Genomic DNA, 20,646 nt, shown 5'->3' with positions numbered 1-20,646 from the left:
GCTCTAACCCTAGATAAAAAGGACCTCAGATTACTCTGTGGAGGACTTACAGGTCACTTTACCTGAAATAAACACTTTAACTCAATAAGGTTATCTAGTAAAAGATCATGCAGGTTCTGCTGTGATGAAGAGGAGTCTATGGAACACTTAATCAGCAACTGTGAGGCATTAGGCCACAGGAAACACAAAATTCTGGGCTCGTACCTAGTAGAGGAGGAAGACCTCCCTCCTATGGAGCTGGTTCGATTCTTCGGCATATGTATATAATTGGCGCCTACACTCTTTTTGGGTGTTTGGCCGAGCTCCTCCTCCTATTTGTGGTACGCGTATTGATGTTGTTCAACAAATGGGGGGACCTACAGTTTCAAGCCGACTCCGAACGGCAGATATTTTTATGAGGGCGACCGCTATTAGAAAAATGTTTTTCTTAATTTTGGTGTTTCACCGAGATTCGAACCTTCGTTCTCTCTGTGAATTCCGAATGGTAGTCACGCACCAACCCATTCGGTATAATATAAATAATTATAATTAAGTAATTAGGGGCGCACAATAGATCAATCTGGTCGTAGTGCATAAAGGCCTTAGCCTAACCCGTACAACCATTACCATTACAAATTTCATGGCATTTATTTTTTGGGTATTCATCTGGCATATGTCCGCCGTGGCTACGAGTTACCTGGTCCATTCGATAAGTCCAATTTTTGACTTCTTTTTCCCATAATTCTATCATTCAGAATATAATAATTTGGCGTCAAATCTTGCACGAGCTGTATTTTATAGGCACGTAAACCAAGGCCCCTACATAAAATTTCCCACGTAATCGAAGGACAAAGGCCAATAAGTTGAGATTTCGGTATCTTTTCCAACACATCGCTCTAAGAACTCCTTTAACAGATGCATTGTTTATTTCGCAGTAAATTTCCACAATTTGGAAGTGTTGTTCTGGCGTTAGACGATTTATGATAACTTGCCATTCTCACCAGTGGAACCCATAGTTATCTTATGCAGCTAAAAAACACCCGATACAAATATTGGTTAATGCTTAACGGGTTTTTTGTATGTATGCATTTTTGCTTTAGCAACCTATTCCATTTTTCATTTACTGTTAAAATATAATATTGAATGTCCGTTATGTGGAAGATAATCGTATTTAGTCGATATTTGCTAGGTATAATCCATTCAGTTGACGACCAGCTCTGTCATCGTCCCTAAGGGCTTCTCTATCACATCAAAAACGCGTGTGCTATTCGAAAATTTGCGCCCAAGATAATTAATCATCACCATATGTTTTTGAAGCTATTGGTGCGTTTCGGTAAAATATTTTTTAAATTTAATGCAATAGTCAGTCGCAGCCTTTTGCTTTGTAGAACAAAACATAATATAAGTAACGTAGGTGACCCAGCAACAAAAATTACTTAAACGTCATATTTACTTACATATGTATGTTTTGCGTTATGGTGGTGCTGTACTAGTAATTCCGCATGCACAAAATTTTCTTTTTCCTTATAAAAAGTTTTGTGTTTTGGGATAGGGGTGTACCTGAAGGTGTTGCCAATATCAGGCCGTTAACCGGCTCTCAGCGAATTTGTAAGAATCGGCTGATTGGTAATATAAAAAAAAAGTCAACGCGGCATACCCACATGCGTGAATATGTGTGAAATGAGTCATCGAGTGCCCAGTGGCGCGGCAGCCGGAGTTTTCTTGCTTAATTTCCGGCACAGCCAAAGGCCAAACCTGGTAATCTATCAACCTCTAGTATACGAACGTGTGTATGTGTAATACAACCCGTCCCAGTATTTTTGACAGTTTTAAATGTCTGTTATATGAAAGCTGATCGTGGATGTGATCAAGTAAAAACAAATATCATATGAGTGACAGCCTCGAATAATTTGATAAGGTGGTTTCGAGAAACTTACAGTTTTTAAAAGTGGTTGGTAGTGCGTTCATTACAAGAAGTTTTTAGGAAATCGCATTACATTCTTTAAAATCAGCTCCTACGCCAAGTTTTTTTTAAACTTACTGCTCATCTACAATATTTTATCTAACAACATACTTTTTGTTGGCCGTGTAATAATTTTTTGGTCAAGTTATTCGTTGCATAATCAGATGGATGGATATACAAAACACAAAGTTTCCTTTCTTTGTAAGCTGTTTTGGATGGAATTGAAAGAATAACTTATGACATGAAGGGCCTAATTGTTCCAAATTAACTTGTATGCTAAGTAGCAAATTTTTGCTGGCGAATCTCCATTAAGTTTGACAAAGCTTGAAAAGTGTAGAATGTTGGTTTATACAGATCACCGAAAAGTCACAATGCAACCGTAAATTTACACTTTTCTTTCTCCTTTGAATACTTGTTTCCACGATTCAATTGAAACTACCTTCCTTATTGTATCCGCTTTTTAAATGTAGTTTCGTCTGTTCTCATTTCATAAAATCTATAGGAGCAAAAAACAAAAATTGAATAAAAATTTGCTAAATTATGAGTGTTTATTGCATTAGCCTAACCAAAATGTAGTGAGTGAGAGTAACGTGAGATATTGGGTTATATGTAAAATCTCCCACATACATTTTATTTTTATTTTATTGGGTTTGGGAATAAGTTTCCGCCCTCGAGGTTAGAGCCCTTGTAAAAGAGGTGTCGCAGCTCAAACTATGTGTTCGCTCTAGGAATATACTGGTGATTTGAAGGTGTATATGTGAGATCTCGATCGCAGTAGCTGACATTCGTTTCAAGCGTAAAGATCCTTTTTTATCTGATGCCAAAAATATCTAAGTTCATCACGAAAAAACAGCTTTTGCGGGAAGTCATGCTTCATTATTACCTTTTAAAGAAAAGTGCAGCTGAAACGTGTCGTATATTGATCAATATTTACGGTAATCATGCTCCATCAAATACAACTTGTAAAGGATTGTTTCGACGCTTCCAAAGTGGCAATTTCGACGTGAGTGATAAAGATCGCGAAGGGGCACCGAACAAATTCGTAGGTAGTCAACTACAACAATTATTGAATGATATGTCTAAAGAGTTGGATGTTGACAGATCAACCGTCTGTAAACGTTTGCACGCACCATTCCCGGCCCAGAAAGCAGGTAACTGGGTGCCACATCAATTGAAGGAGAGGAATATCGAGAGACGTTTGGTGGCGTGTGCGATGCTTCTAGAACGGCAGAAAAGATTTTCTGTATCGCATCACTGGCGATGAAAAATTGTTCTATTATGATAACCCAAAGCGTCGTTGGAGCCTGCCAGGTAAACCAGGTCCATCGACAGTGAAAGAAAATATCCATGCTTCAAAGGTTATGTTGTGCATCTGGTGGGGTCAGAAGGGTGTCATCTATTATGAACTCCTTAAACCATCTGAAACCATCACTGGCGACCGATACCGACTGCAGCTAATGCGATTGAACCAAGCACTCAAAGAAAAGCGGCCGGAATGGGACGGTAGACAGCATGACAACGCCAGATCACACGCTTCTAAATCGGTCCAAATCGGTCACCCGCCGTATTCCCCAGACTTTGCAGCTTCGGATTGCCATCTGCTCTGATTAATGCAGTCACCCCTTATTGAAGAGCGGTTCACCTCTTACGAGAGCATCGTAAACTAGCTCAATGAATGGAGCAAGACAAAAGAACTCGAATTTTTCGTCAGAGGAATTCGTATGCTGCAGGAAAGATGAAAAAAAGTTGTAGCTTCCATTGGCACATACTTCACATAATACCATGTTTTTTTTTATTGTTTAACTAATTCGTAACTTTGGCTAAGAAAGGACGGAAACTTATTCCCATACCCAATACTATAACTACAAATTGAGCTAGATCTCTATAAAAGTACCTGATCACTGTGCAGAGTATTACCGATTTGTGATTATTAAAAGATTATCAGACCAAGTTAAAAATCGAGTCATCGCAAGCTGGACACTTATCGCAGAGATATTTTTCACGTGGACCTCATACGCATGTCGCAAACGATTTCAGTCAAAGAAAGGTTATCGAGTAAAGCATTTCTACGCTCTCGTGCCTTACCAACAGATAAATAAATAAATAAATATATTAATAATGAAATTTAGTTTTCTCTATGAAGTAATTTACATGGCGTCAAGGAAGTAGTTGTCAAATTTTCAAAATGACAGCTAGTGGAAATACGATATTTCGCAAGCCATACCTCCTGTTACACGCCTATCCTCAGCGATGAACCGTCTCCGCTAGAGATCTCTCGCTGGAAATGTATCGCAGCAAATGCGTAATCGCTGATAGAGAAAGCGAATTGGATAAACTGGCAGCATGTGTGCCAGTTCCTTTAAACCATCAACACTAAATAGATTCTTCTCGCCATTATTACTTTAGTAAACTTATTCACATTAATTTCGATGCTAGTGCGATTCCATGCTGTTATAAATAACAGTTTTGCCAACAAATTTACGTTAAAAGCACAAGGAAATTAGAGTGGAATAACAATTCTTTAGTAGTATTTACAAATCAGGACATATTTACTTATCATAAGTGCACGTTTGCACAAGTTCAAAGGATATCCTAAGTGAGCTGTTCGCTTCTAGCACGTCATGAAACGCTTTAGCACGTGGCAACCGCCGCGCTCACCCTTGTTTAACTCGTATTGCCAGAAACTATGATATTTTCTATGCCTAGAAACCTTTCGATAGATTTAGTTATTGTTTCCGTTATATTTGCTATGCATGTATGCAGGCGCACAGCCAAGGGGGAGGTTTTGGGGCTCAATGCCGAAGTTGAATTTTAAAAAATTATTCAACAATGCTGAAAAGAAGGGGTAACGATTTCTGAAATCCTTATCATTGCAGTTTATTATCGTACATATATCACTGTGTTTTCTATACTGTATATACTTCTTGGCTTTCAAACTCTTTTCCCCGATAATAGCTCGAGCCTTCACGATATTGCAATACTAAATCCAACGGATAATCTCATTTGCCAACAATCTTACTTTTGACTAAGTATGCGGTTGAGTAGTAAATACCTCTCTCGCTGAAGAAAAATCACACTATATAAAATATAAGTGCATAATAAGTCTCTCATCATTCCCGTCGTATGACACAGCAGCTGGGTCAATAACAACACTTAATTTTTTTTTTTATAACTTATTTTATTTGCAATCTATCTACTATAAGACATTCCGCAAATTAGATCTTATAAGATAATGGCAGCGGTAGTTTTGTTTTTATGCAAATCTACATAGAAATTACAACAGTTTGTTAACTTGTACAGTTCGTTCTTAAATTATTAAAATTCATTAGTACTTCAAGATTCCTTAAATTCGTTGTGGAACTTATATATTTTAATATTATTGTATATTTTCACTTAAGATTAACTTACTTAATTTTACCTCAAGGTTTATAGGTTGAGTAGTTTCATACTAGAGGAATGGCAAGCCTAAGATATGGTTGCGTTTTAACCGTATAGTTTCATTGGTTGTGTCTAATAAACAAATAGCAGCTGGATTTATGTGATTAGATAGTCGATCTATATTTTGGAATTTCATTCTTTATAAAAGAAATACCTAAGTCATTATGAATAGCTTCATTGGTAATAAACCAAGCGGCATCAACAAGATTTCGTAATGTTTTTGATTGATAACGCTGCAAGATCTCCACATTGGAGTTGCTAGCAGTTCCCCAAAGTCCAAAGTCCGTAAGGCCAAATGGGCTTCAGAATAGTTTTGTAGAGCCGTATTGTGTTTGCTAGACTAAGTCGAGAGTTACGGCCAAGCAGCCAGTACATACGTGTTGTTTTAATTTTTAGTTGTTCTTGCTTAGCCTGAATGTGACTTTTCCACGTGAGACGTCGATCAAGATGCATCCCTAAATATTTGACTCTGTCAATAACGGAAATTTGTTTATTATTTAAAAATACAGCAGGATATTGCTCCCTTCTTAATGTAAAAGTGACATGTGTAGACTTTTCTGAATTAACTTTTATTTTCCATTTGCTAAGCCAAGACCCCAAAATTTGGAGTTGATTTTGCAAAAGATATGAAGCTTCTACCGGGCACTCACTATAAGCGATGAATGCTGTATCATCAGAAAAAGTTGCTACTTCTACTTCTTCTGAATTGGGCATATCAGCTGTAAATATAGTATACAGGACGGGACCTAAGACTTAGTGCGGCGGCTTTTGGAGAGAGAAAGGTTCTGCGGAAAATTTTTGGGCCTTTGCTCGTTGCACAGTGCGGCCGATTCCCGAAAAGCTGGCCAAAACTCAAAAAATTAAGTAATTGATTAAAAATTTCTTACTCGAATTTGATCTTAAAATTTTGAAAATCCACCCCCTTCCACCCCTATTGGCCACCCCCTCACGTGAAATAGCGTATATTCAAGAACATAATCAAGATGCATGTAAATTTATATGTTTTCGGGGTCGCAAGGTAGCAAGTGGTAGCAGCTGAATCTTATTTTATTCAGTAACCATTACTTTTTTGAGTAACCTTTAATAGGTTTCAAAGCAGCATATGACGGCGTTGTATTACTATACAGTTTGAAAACTCAAATTTTATAAAAAAAATTGCAAAAAATGTATCTACGTATTGATGCAGCTAAAAATTTTGTGTCGAGGTATTGATATGTACTAAAGATTTATCGTATCTTACTAACCTTCCGAAGATGATTCCATTTGGTTTTGTTCAATTTACTCCATTACAAAATCTTTCACTATTCATCGACAGTAATACGATGCTCAAACGAAGGCCACGTTGCGACTGAAAATACAGAGGATACTTAGGGTACAGGACGTTGCTATGAACGGTTTTCACTACTGAAGGCATTACTGTAGCCAACCCAAAGACAAAAAAACTCTATCTAGAAACTTTTTTTTTCGACTTTTGGCCAGTTTTTTGGGAATCGGCCGCACTGTGCGTTGGTGGCAACAAATAGCGCGGACGATAGAACAATGAGCTTTATGTGCTTTACGGCGACATAGACATAGCGCGGCGAATAAAGATCCAGCGGCTTCGTTGGCTGTTTCATTTTAATCGAATGGATACAGACGCCCAGAAAGAACGAAAAACCAGTTTTTAAAGTCATTAAATTGGGTCAATGGTGCACTGCCAAATATTAACAATTATTAAATTTATTAGTTCGTTCACGATTTCATTAAACTACCTTGAATCACTTTATGACTACTCCAAATCGAGTTTTTATAGTAATTGTGAAGAATGGATCATATTAAATAAAGCAAATAACAACTTACAACCAAAAGAACTTTTTATCTTAATATCTTCGAGGCAATGTTGGTTTTAATTCACAACTATGTAGCATTGGGAGAAGACAATTTTTTTAGCAAACACTTTCTATGGAACATAATATAACTTTTTTTTAATCTTATTATAATATTAATTTTTTCGAAGCATTGGTTGAATTTTATACAGGCCCCCCTGAAAATAAATTCTGGTAGCGTGCCTGTATGTATGTTTGTGTCTAGCAAAACAGATGTGTTATTAATTTTTTGAGCTTCACAAGTAGCAACTCCTGCTTTTTTCCCGTTCACATAAACAAGAACTAATACAGTCTGTCTAACTGAAGCGTGGCCGGCAAAATTCAAACTTAGAGCTCTGTTAAAAAAAATGTAAATGCTGATAAATTGGCGTATCATTTTCGCAATACGCGTTGTGCAATTTGTTAGTTTTGTGGGAAATTTAGAAAGCGTACGTTGATTTTACAAAATGAGTTCTGCGTATGAAAATCGACTTGAAGCAGAGTTCCTATGTACACACACTATAGGTCCAAAAATGCAACGTGTATCTACAGCAAAATATTTGAAGAAGTCAAAGACGTTCATAAGCGAATGGGTGCAACGGTATATCAAAGTTACAAACGTTGTCGGCTTCGTCGGAGGAGGTCCAAAAAATATAGTTGCCTCTCCAAAGCAAAATCCGAAGATCATTGATTTGTGAGTGTTAAATCGTTGGGTGTAGCTGAAGCAGTGGTGTTAATGTATCCAAAGACACGATTCGAAGATGTTCACGTGCAGAAGACCTCAAATTCCGGAGCACATTGAAAAAACCGTACCTTTCATTATCAGACATTGAAAACAGCCTTGCATGGGCTAAGGCAAATTCAGATCGGAATTGGGCAAACGTAATATTCACGCATAGATCTTCATTTTGGGCGATTAGTTGCATAGGCTATTTCTGCTGTATTGTTGGCAATTGGCAATTTCAACAAACTGTTAAGCATCCATTTAAGGTACATGCTTGGGACTGCTTCTGCGATAAAGGTTTTGGCCGTTTATTTTAGTTTACCGACAATTTGAAATGTTTTGATATAGTAAATGCACCATAAAGCATTATTACCGTCAGCTGCGAAGATGTTTGGAAGAACTAGCCACCGTTGGATTTTACAAGAAGACAACGATCCCAACCATCGAAGCCGACGATGTGTAGAGTGGAAACATCAAAATTGGATTGAAATGTTGGATAGGCTTTCGCAGTCGCCTAATGGCAACCCTGTTGAAACTGTTTGGCCAATAATTAAGCAAAAACTCAAAGGAAAACAAATGTAGATGCTCAAACAGTTATCAAGGCGCATTCGGCTGATTTGGAGCCGATAACTTCCACAACTTTCGCAGAAATTAACACAAAGTATGGCTCAAATATGTGAAGCCATTACAGCTAATGGCGGTGACTATACATTTTATTCAAAATGTTGCGTATAATAAATATTATTTATTATATTATATTATTATACAATGTAGTTTGTTTGAATCGAATTGGTTAAATAGTTTCCAAGTTATGACGGTCACGTTTCTATTAGGCAGACTGTATATACTGCAATATAATTCAGCTAATCTTGCAGCTGGGCATACTGTGTTGATAGCATATTTGAAGTTCCATTTTAATACTGATTTATTGCTACTAATATTATTGCTTTTTTCGCGACAAATCTTTAGCCTCTTATCAAGAATTCCACACTCACCTACAAAAAGCAAATTTTGTAAGAGGTTGGAGTTAAAATACCTTTGCTGCGAATTTACTTGCACGTATGTGTGGACATTGTAATACACGCATGGGAGCTTTATTAGTTTATGTGCAATTACCATTAATATAACAACTTTATGCGTATCACATATTGTGACGTCATAATAATAGTCAATAGTAAGTGCCCTGCTTGTCAACAGCTGTTCATTGTGGCACATCACATCATGTCTCCCACCCATTCACATTCTTCTTATCGAATAATATTCGTGTGTTATTTGGCTAGAAACAGCGTTCCATCAGATTTTACGAGCATGACCGCACGCAGGTTGCACGTGCTGTTTGGTGTATTGTTTGTTGACCTTCCCTAATAAGTTGGGTCCGAAGCTCAAATGGTCTCAATGAGCCACTACAAAGTGGTTAGATGAGGTGCTGAAGAATAAAATGAACACGGGAAAATCACTTTTTTATAAGTATTGCGAACTTATGGAATGTTTGATCGCACATACATACATACATACCTACAAATATACAAGGGTGAATAATAAGAACCGGGAACTTAGTTGTATTTTGGGAACTGACACACCCCGGCATTTGTTTGCACATGTATATGTAGAAAAAAGGAACCTTATTTTGGTTCGAATTGAAGTTTGAGTTTTTGATTTTTATTTTACTTTTTAGGGACGACGTGAAAATGATCGAAATTTTTTCTGCGAGGATTTATTGTTGTGCATTCTGAACGTCGGTGGATATTGCATGCATAGGATAGTGACTGGGGGTGAGACCTGGATATTTGAGACCAGTAAACAAAGTCAGAAGTGGATAGAAAAAGTACAGGTAACAGGATCTCTTTTATGCGAAAAACGTTTGGCGAAAAAATACATTCCTAGTTCCCGCGCTCACCGAGCCCTGCTCCTCTTTCTTATTTCCCACGATAAAGTCGCACCTCAAGGAAACTCAGAAGGTCAAGGAAGCAGTGATCGAGGTGCTGAACGTGCTAAATTCTGAGGAGTACCAAGTCTACTTCCAATCGTGAAAGTGGGCTAAGTTTGAGTCATTGTGCAGTATTAGATGGTGACAATTCTGTAGGTCGCTAGTAAACTTAATCGCTCGTTATTTAATTTGCTTTTGCTTAACAGCTTTCACAACTTTCCGGAACTAATTGCCACTCCTCGTAAATATGCATTTATACATACATACATATGTGAAAGTGTATGCTCACCAAATTGTTTGGATTTAGTTTGTCTCTATGCTGATTCAATTATTATGTTTCCCTTAGCGATAATGATTTGTAAATACTTCATGCGGAAAACCGTAATTGACTATACGAGTTAGCAATTTGTTGTTTCTTTGTTAGAAATGCCAGTAGTGCGTCCAAGAATATGATTCACCAGTTAGTGGTAAAATCCGTGCTCATGTACAATGCCAGAATAGAGTTTGATACATGTATACATACATATATATATGTTTTACAAGTAGATATTTAGGCTACAAAGAATTATTCGATATGAAATACTACTTCGTTTAAAAAAATTAGCTTGAGGATGAATTTAGTTTTTTAATTTTATAATTTATAATTGATTCCTTTGTTGCAAATTTTTGGGATGAAATTAAAAATCTTGGCGTTATTTTTTCGAGTAACTTTTCTTTTTATAGTCATATAAGTCATATTATTTCGAAAGCTTACTCGGTATTAGGGTTTGTGAGGCGAAATACATTCTCAAATTATACTACTTTCATTTGGAGACCAAGCCGTAAAATCTATATAACAGAATTGAACGGGTCCAATTTTTTTTTTCTAAATACGCTCTACGTTCATTGAGAATGTATTAGAGAACGGAGAGCGTGGTAGCCATCATTATTTCCCGTTTTATTTGGGTTGGTCCCCCTCTGTTTGCATTAGTCTGCTGAGTAGGGATGCCATCTTGCCAGCTTTCTCTGGTGCGAGTTGCACGGAGTTTGCCATTCTTACATTTTGTGAATAAATAAGATTGCCGACTCTCAAGATCCCGTTAGACACCGGAGCCATAAATGAGCAAATGCTTTTTGTTCTTAACTGAGTTAGAGGCAAAGCTACCGTCAATGGCAAATGATTCTTTTTGGTTCCAATACAAATCCTATTAGCGAGATAAGGCCGACTAAGCTGACAACAGTGGCACTGAATTGAAGCGAATGATTGGTTTTCATTAGACGCAGTTGAGACTGGCCGTTGCTAGAAATTATTGTTACTAATGAGTATTTCTATAAAGCTAAAAATACAAAAATTAATTGGTTATTTGTGTTTTATTTCTAAAAAAGAAGCATACTTCTAAAGAGCACCCGTTACGTTCATATGTAATATATAAGTATAATGCATTTTAATAAATGTAGTTGTACTAAAAACATGAAGTTAGCAGAATTCGCCTGGAGACAGAAGCAAAAGTATCGCAGTAGGAAACTCTTGAGATAAAAAAACATAAATAAAATAACAGAAGTAAAATACATAGCAGAAATTATTACAGCGTTTTAAAATGTTTCCATACATAAATGGCTAAATGCGTATTTGCTTTGCACTTGAGAAGAATTTTGAAGAGCTACCAACAACTCCGAGGGTTATAAGGTAGGAAGGCATCTTTGAACTTTGAACTTTCATATTGAACCAGCAAACTGAAGTAGATACCCCTGTGTGTGCAATAGCTGCGCCTTAAAATATGCAATCGATGCACAGAAGAAACAAAAAGCTTCATAAATACGGATAAGTCTTTGTATTCACTTATGCAGGTACACATGGAAAACGAGCAGCATGAGTGCTTCCATGCTGCTTCTTCTTGATCAATGTGAAGCCGTGAGAAAAGTTGCATTTGCAAGCTGTTGTCTGCATACCTGGACGTTAAAGTGATGTTAGCATATTTATTATAATATTTTCAAGAAGGTTAAAACTTTTAATGGCTTGTCCTAATAGAGTCTCCTAAGTGAAGTTGTACGTTCGAAAAACGACTTTAATTGAATTAGCCTGTGTGTAGGTGTAAAGGTTGGTGTAACAAATGACTTACCTGATATTACATGAACGTCAGCGAGTGCATTGTTCGGATAAAACTCGAACGACTTCTTTACCATGGGCCATGCCTGTAAGAAAGCAAAAGGAGGGCAGAGTAAATATTAAAATTTTCAAAAAGCAGATTGAGGGATTTTGCTTATAAATCACGGATTTTTTAAAAAGTGAAACAGCTATGCTTTAAAATAAAAAAAACAAAACTTTACCCTCCCTTCATAGAATTCGTTTTAGTACATTTGGTTTTCAAAAGGCCTTTAACATTATTTAAAAACGCTATGCAGTAGCTCTCTTGTGCAGAGCTCCTGCGTATATGGATGTAAGTGTACGTATGTAAATGTGAGCGCTGTGCTGCAGCAAGTTATTTACTTTAAAAATCAAATTTACTGCTGCCAAATTTGAAAGTAGGTAATAAAAAATCATAAGCAACTCGCGAAATATTTGGTTACACGTCTTTCTACGTCATATTTTCGTCTACGAGTGGGTTGGTCAGGGTGATTGAGTTGGGAATATTGAACTTTTGGCTGTTGTGTATTTACGAGTATTTTTCATACATACATATACTCTTTCTGTGGGCGATCCATGATTCGTGCTCGAAATATTTCCGCTCCATACACATTTTTATGCTTGCATATACACTCGTGGCCACGCAAACCTTACCAGTAAACCAGTCTTTGTTTCGCGCAAATATATGTACATTTTATTTGAAATTGAAGCGCAAAATACTGGCATGTGTATACTACAGGAGTGCGTAGGTTTGAACCTCCGTGCATGAAAAGGCAAAATGATAAAAAAAGTTTTTTCTAATAGCGGTCATGGTGCATTTACATCAAGATGCACACCACAAATAGGAGGAGGAGCTCGGCCAAACACCTGATAGAAGTGTACGCACCAATTATTTATTTAAGTAAATAACTCCTGAACAAAATATTTACTGACGGCTCGAAAATGATGGTCGGAGTAGGTGCAGGGATTTATTGCGCAGAGCTGGGCATCAGGCGGCCAATTAAGCTCCCTGACCATTGCAAGAACATCGAGGAACTCCAACATAAATATATACGTTGGCAGTTAAGCGGCAATAAAGGCAATAAACTCATATGAAATTTCATCTAAAAACGTTCTTAGGACCAGGGAAGCCATAGAGAGACTAGCCACAGACAGACGGTTACACATCTAATGGGTACCCGGACATAAGCGCATTGCAGGAAACGAAATTGCAGATGAAATTGGCAAAAGCGCTGTTTACATATAATTCGAACAAGAAAACTACATACTGAAACCTTTGAATACGGTATACAATGGCATCGCTGCGGACATGAAAATACGGATAGACAGGAGGTGGAATAATCTAGCCACTTGTAAAACCGCGAGAATCATGTGTACACAGAATGCAAATAAGTACGCTAGATTCGTATTAGCCCTGTCTAGAAAGGAAAGCAGAACTATCGTAGGTATACTGACAGACCACAATTTGTTAGCGGCACACGCATACAAGATGGGAAGTGCAAACAATGATAGCTGCAGATTTTGCAATGAACTAGAAGAGGTTTATGTGATGGCGTTCAGACAGCCAGGTCAACCTAACCTAACCTACTTTAGAAAAAGAGCGAGGGTCTATTCGTGAGATAGCGAGCAAACTTGGATGTAGCAATCCAACAGTAATAAATCTACTCAAAAAAAGGAACCAGGATGATTGTTTGTGGCGTCAGAGTTGGAATTAGGGGAAAGACATATTTTCGAATCTATGGTGGATCTAGAATTTGTTTAACGGATCGCTTTAAAACTCCTTAAAAATTAGTAAAGACCTGGAGGAGCAACATAATTTAGGCCGGCTCATATTTCTGACGGCTTCTACTGAAATGAGTGAACTATTTCGTCTGTATTCTTTCGCAGCGGGTGTCCAATCCATATGTATTTTGGCGCATGATCTGCTTTTCAATAGGCTTTTGCTTAGCTTATCACCATAGCCGATGTTTAGAGATGGTTCTTGGCCACCAGTACGATAATACTGCGCAAGCATCTATTTACAAAGGACTGTAGTTTTCTAGTCGAATCTTGCTTTAAATGCCAGGTTTCAATAACGTAGATTAGGATCGATTTTACGTAGGCATCAAATATTCTAATTTCCGTTATTATTTTAAGTGATTTATTAGACCATACACTTGATAGCCCGGAAAACGTATATTTCGCTTTATAGATCTTTCGCTGAATGTCCGACGCTGTACCACCGTCAGGCGTGAGGATTCTGCCGAGATACTCAAATTCGTTTATATCTTCTACTATTTCTGCACCTAAATCAAATTGCGTACTGTTGCTTACATTGATACGCAAAGACTTGGTTTTATTTATGTTAAGTTTAACTTCTTTCTATATACGGGTCGCTTTACTCTTTGTTGAAGAAATGATGAACGCCCAAATGTTTGCAAATTTCAGAATATCGCATATGGCAGGGTTAGGAATTTCTCCCGACTTGAACCCGATTGAGCATCTATGACAATCGATGGAAAAGAAAGTAGCTCAACTCAGACCGAACTCTAAGGCTGAACTGAAAATTAAGGTATGGGAACAGGAAATTCCAAACGAAATTCTTGAAAACCTCGTTGCTTAAATGCCTGCCAGCACCCAAGCAGTTGATCGAAAACAAATGCAAATATTACTCAGATGTGTAAAGAATTTGAATACAAAGCAACTCGAATATGCATATAACAGAAAAATTATCTTAATAGTTAAAAATTAATCATTTTTACTCAAGAAAGGCAGTTAGTTCTATTTTGTATGTTTTAAGCTTCAGAAAGGTTTGGTAAATTAAACCGCAGTAATTGGGAAACAAGTAAAAAGTGAGGTGGTAAAGTTTGTGTGGCCGCGAGTGTATATACATATGTATTTATGTACGTATGTATGGCGTTGACATATACATATATGCCGTCTTCTTCTTGATTAAGCGGCTATATCGCTCAAATGCGTTTTACAAGTTTTCTATTGACCCCGTAAAGAGGCGAACGATAATTTTTCATGCTCAATACTAAAAATTAAATAACAATGTGGATCAATAAAAAGTTGAACAATTTGAAGCTTTGTTAAATTTCCTAATTTCCTCCAATTTGTTGAGTGGATAAGTTGATTCAAAAAGCCGCATGTGGACACTTAGTAATCATATCATCGCGTCTTTGACAAATGTATTTCATCAATTTGTTATTTGCTACTTTAAAACTTTATTTTCCAAGCGCCTGCAAAATTTGAAATACTAAAGTGAAATTTAAGCGAATCGTTGCAAAACCAAGTTCAAATTCTTTTAGATCTCAATTTGTGTAGTTTTAATAATATAGTGACTTTGCATTTGTGTACGTATGTATGTATTCTAGTAAAACTCCATAGCTGTTTCTTCTTGCAAAGCCAGCTAAATGAGAAGTCACGAGTATAAATAAATTGGATCTTCCTTAAGTGAATTATTTAATAAATTACCAAGAAGCAACCTCAGCTTTGTAAGCTGCATCAATGCTTATAAAAATATCTGAATAAAAGAAATTATTAACTCTGAAATCATTGGCTGAGAACTCCCAGCTGTATCTAAACAAGAAACATCGGGTGTTTGTTTAGCTCCATGAGAACTATCGATATCGATAACTAGGGTTTGACAGCTGGGAATGGCAAGCTGTGACACTTCCGTTCAGTAAGGTTAGGAAAGTCATCGTGATTCGTTTAACACCAGAACAACGATTACAAATCGTGACAATCAACTTCGAAAAAGAAATCTGATCGTGAAGTTCTTAGAATGAAATATTGAATAAGACGGCGAAATGACGATTCGCCGTTGTTCTCAACATGTTGGCCGTTGCCCTTCGACTACGTGGCAAATTTTGCAGAAGCATATTGGCTTAGGTGGGCAGTTGAAATCGTTGAAGTACCAGACCTGCATTTCCCATGTAGCACTAAAGTGCCGTTTTTATACCATTATGAGACCTCTAACGGGCATATATCTACAGCCAACCAGAGCCGTTGATGTAGTGGAGAAAGTTGATGGGATCTACGTTTGAGCACTGTCCCTGCTTTCGAAGAAAAGAGACCCAAGCGACCTTAATCGCCTAGCTGCTAAGCCCGGATTTTTACAGAGAAAGTGCTCGGAGACTGAAAGGTCCCCATAGCTTCTGCAATGGCGATTAAATGATAAACCTAGCTTTTCTGCGTGAGTGCCGATTATCCAATGACCTGTAAGCTACGAGTTTGGAAACTGAGTGGCGTGGAGCTCCCAGGACTTTCTGCGTTCTGGGGCCAAAGAGTTTTCGAAATAGCACTTGACGGAATGGAGCTCCGTCTGATTTGCGCTTTCCTGAGATAAGTTGTGCAGCTCCCCTTTAACAACAGGCAAGGTGATGCCGTTGGCCGGGTGGGTAGCTTCTGAGACGAATTCAGCCGACCCCTTTCTGGCAAGCTCATCTCAAATTGCATTTTCCTCTATGTTCCTGTGTCCTGGAATCCAGATTACAGAAATTTCACCTGCACATCTAAGAGATTTAATCACCTCTTTACAGGAGTTGACCAATTTTGATCTGCACCATGGCGTCGTAAGGTAGAGAGGAAGGGAAGTTCAGCGAAATATCTTGTTAACTGCCCAAAAATGCCACTTCGTCCCTTGAGAGATTACCTGCAGAGGCCAACCTCCTTTAACCTGATTGCACTTTTAGCAACGATGGAAATAACGTGAAATGTGCCTTAAATGCTCCGCTGGTGCCAATAAAAGCGGTCCTTTGCATCCTCCCCAGTGTAGAGATATTATCGCCCTTCCGAAGAGCTGAATTCCAAACCAGGCAGAATTGGTAGAACAACTACGTTGCATGCCCACAGGTTTGCAGGAATTCAATATATTTCAAATTGGTATTATCATTTTAAGTTCTCATGCTCTTAAAAAGCACCCGATACTCGTCTGTATACATGCAGACGAGCGTCAATGCATCAATGTGTGTATGTATGTATCTATATGTGTATGTATAGATGTAGATGTGTATAAAGTTGTATGATTGTGTGCTTAATTGTGGCGAATTTGTAATTTACAGTTACCCAAGGCTCATAACCACACAAAGTTGCCATAACAATTTAATTATAGAATTATTATTATTATCATTGCTGAGAAATGAGCCAAGACGCCGCACTGGCTAAGAATTTAGGGTAAATGCAAATGAAATGAATAAGAATCACCAAATTTGAATTGTTCTGCACAAAGCACATGTTTTGGCTGTTGTTTACATTAGCGGAACTTAGCGAAAGGCAGGGGCGTTTATTAAATTAAGCCATATCAGAGGTACCCTGTTATTTATTTACCAATTAAAAAACAAGTAAACAGTTCTTTGACTCATGCATTATAAATGTGAATTGAAATAATGTAAGCATAACACCAACTGCGGTAATTTTGGTCTTAACGACCTGTTTTGACATAGCAAACGCGTGTGGCTTGCGGAGTGAATAATTTCGCTGCAATTTTCTAGCGTAAGTGAAAAGTGATTTTCAAATAAATTTTCTCAAAAAATGTACCTTGTGCACGTAGAATGTAAAAGAAATATGGGTGCATGCAATTACTCAAATTCGCAAACTTCAGACTTACCCGTTAACCCTCATCGTAATTAAGTTAGGGTGGCTGCTATGCGAGTTCACGAAATTATACGCGCTCGTTGTTATAAATCACACCAAAGTCGCGAACTTTTGTCAAAAACACAAAAAGCAACAAAAAAATACACTTGAGCCACAAAAAGTATTGGCAAAGAATGTAAATTGGTTGTAAGTGAGGTTGATTTTCTTAGCACACAATTTTTGAAGTGAATAAAGGTCGCCGAAAGAATTTAACCGGCGCCAGATCGAAAAACAATATGTGCGGGGAAAACATGAACTGAAAATATAATAGCAACTTATGCTGTTTAACAAATTGAAAAGTTAAATGAACCATAGCCTCAAAACCCTTGTCTACGGCGTTAATCATAGATTGCGAAGCGTTTGAGTAGAAAAAAACCAAAAATGCCACGAAATTCCATTTGGGAGTATGAGCCTACAGTATAATGATGGGTTTATTATAATTAGATTATTTATTTAAATTGAACTGTGTACATCTATAGACAAACTCAGAAGTTAATTTACTTGTTGACATTTTAATAATCGCCTGGAAAGTATTTGCAGTTACATAAAGAGAAATTGAACGAAATATAAGAATTTTTTAAATGAAGCAGACAATGGTATTTGAAATAACAAAAACAAACTCATGTTCAACAATCTCATTTCCAAGCATCTGTTATTGTTTTGTTATGCATTTGTGAAAATGGATATTTGAAAACGATTATAGCCGTTACAGACCACACAAATTTACCTACACTTGGCCTGCGGCCATAACAATGCAATCGTTATTCAATTACAGCTTCTAAATGCTAACAAATACATCGAACTAATACATGGATGGGTCTGTGCACTCGTCTATTCAGAGGTGGAACAAAAGCTGGAACCATACAAACTCTCTTATCGCCACACCAGGGGAGCATAGCATTGAAATGAAAGCCTCACCCACACCATCAATCAGCCATTCAATCAAATGAAAGCTTGTTTACATCGGGTGAGTATTTTTTCAACCCCGATATGGTGCCTGGCAATTAACTGCTAGACACACACATATGCAGATTTATTTGTTTCTTTTTTGTAGTGCCTCTTCTCACATCCAGCTTCCTTTTTGATTGTTTGATTGCTTGATCTTTTGCTTTTGACTCTTGCAATTGTAGCGTCGAGAATGATAACAACAATTCGAGCCTTGACAGTGATTCTAGACCCACTGGCTGAGCTACTGGCCGCAATCGGCTCGTATGTGTTGGCATAGCGACTTCATATTATGCAAGCAAAAGTTGTATTTGTGGATTTCAATAACGTTCACAGGCAAAAACTCTTGATGACGTAAAAGTCTACACACGCCCACGCGTCTACGGACAAAAAAAACACAATGGTTGCCTTTTGTAACTTTCTAGGCAGTTGCAGTTTATTTATAAAAGAAAATAAGTACATAGATACAATAATAAAATATTGACTACAAGTCAGAAAATCGTCAGTATCACGAAAACATTTATACCCGGTTAGAAATTTTGCAATACAATTTAAAGCCTTTTGGACTGTGTTTTCAACTTCAGAAAGGATAAACAGGGCCTTACAGGGCTAATATGTAAAAATTTAAATTCCTTCAGGTTTCACTGATTTATTAAAAATACGGCTCTTAATAATTATATGTGAAGAATGACATCATTTAAACGCCCACCAAGAGCAGGTCTACAGGTAAAATTCGCCGAACAAATTCGATTCATGAACATCTAATTGTTGAGAACGTCGAGATATCGATGTTGAAGGTTTTTCAGCAACACTTTGCGCTACAGCAGCAATATTCTCAACAGAATGTCCAGTTTTTTGTATACCAGTCAGCTTTCTATCCTCGTCAGAACCAAATTCTTGACACTTTTTCACCAACCTTTAAATTGTCGCCTCATTCGCAGGATTCTTTTTACCAAAAAATTACGAAGTTGCTTGTTATGATTTGTTGTTCTTAAAGATCAACAATTTTCATAATAAATTTCAATAATTTTAACGCGTTGTTCTACGGTGTAAAATTGTACATTGTAAATGTTAAAGATGATAAGAAAAAAGGTGTTTCGGAATTATTAACTACTGACATCTATTTACTACAAAAGTGTCATGCTCTGGGCGAATACTGAGGATGTTGATATTGTCAGCCTGAACAACCGCGCCGTATGTTCAGCGCCCTCCAGTCTGGAGAAGGAAGCAGAAAAGGTGAGTCTTACGATGAATGAGAGTAAAACAAGGTACCTGCTGTCAACATACAAATAGTCACTGCGTCTTGGGCAACACGTCACTATTGGCAACCACGAATTTGAAGTGGTGAAGGACTTTGTTTATTTAGGAACCAATGTAAACAGCCAGAACGACGCCAGCCTTGAGATTAAACGAAGGATAATTTTTGCCAACAAGTGTTTAGATTAGATTAGATTAGATTTGTGGGGGGTTGGACAAGTCCAAGCACTCAGTCAGTAGACCATTGTACTACACCCGGATAGAAATCAGTAGAAAGAATAGAGATAGGAAAGATAGAAGGTGGATGGTAAAAACGGATAGATTAGTTTGAGGCCACTCTTCCACAAATCTCTTAGATTCATTGATGAATTTTAAGAGATCCGGAAGAGGAAAAGTATGAACTTCGTCCATACTCAGTGTATCGCAACCCAATATCCTAAGTCTGATTCTGGCAAATGCAAGACAGCTAGAGAGAAAATGCTCTGCAGTGTCGCCATTCTCAAGACAGGATAGGCATATCGGGCTGTCCACGACCCCCATGGTAGCCATAACAAGTGTTACTTTGGGCTCAGAAGGCAATTGAGAAGTAGATCCCCAAGTAGATCTCCCGAAAAATTAAAACAACGCTAATCATCTCCGTCCTTGTATATGGCGCAGAAGCTTGGACGACGACGGTCACTGATGAGAGAGCACTGGGAGCGTTCGAGAGAAAAGTTCTCCGAAAACTCTTTGGCCGTCTTCGCGTAGGCGAGGTTAAGTTCCGTATTCGATGGAACAGCGACCTGTATGAGCTATGCCGAGATGTGGACATAGTTGGCAAGCGGCTGCTCTGGCTTGACCATGTCTCGA

The 20,646-nt window shown here is 37.7% G+C and overlaps 1 protein-coding gene across 1 annotated transcript in view; it reads right to left on the bottom strand.

The window, feature by feature from the left end:
- LOC128856063 (corticotropin-releasing factor-binding protein) overlaps positions 1-20,646 on the bottom strand; it is a 54,384-nt gene that overhangs the window by 2,651 nt on the left and 31,087 nt on the right. Inside the window, exon 4 of the mRNA XM_054091436.1 lies at positions 11,975-12,047. Within this exon, the coding sequence (XP_053947411.1) occupies positions 11,975-12,047 (73 nt within the window). The remainder of the gene's footprint in view (positions 1-11,974; positions 12,048-20,646) is intronic.

The sequence above is a fragment of the Anastrepha ludens genome, chromosome 2 (assembly GCF_028408465.1).
Source record: "Anastrepha ludens isolate Willacy chromosome 2, idAnaLude1.1, whole genome shotgun sequence".
NCBI lineage: Eukaryota > Metazoa > Arthropoda > Insecta > Diptera > Tephritidae > Anastrepha > Anastrepha ludens.
This window is presented reverse-complemented; position numbering and strand designations above follow the sequence as displayed.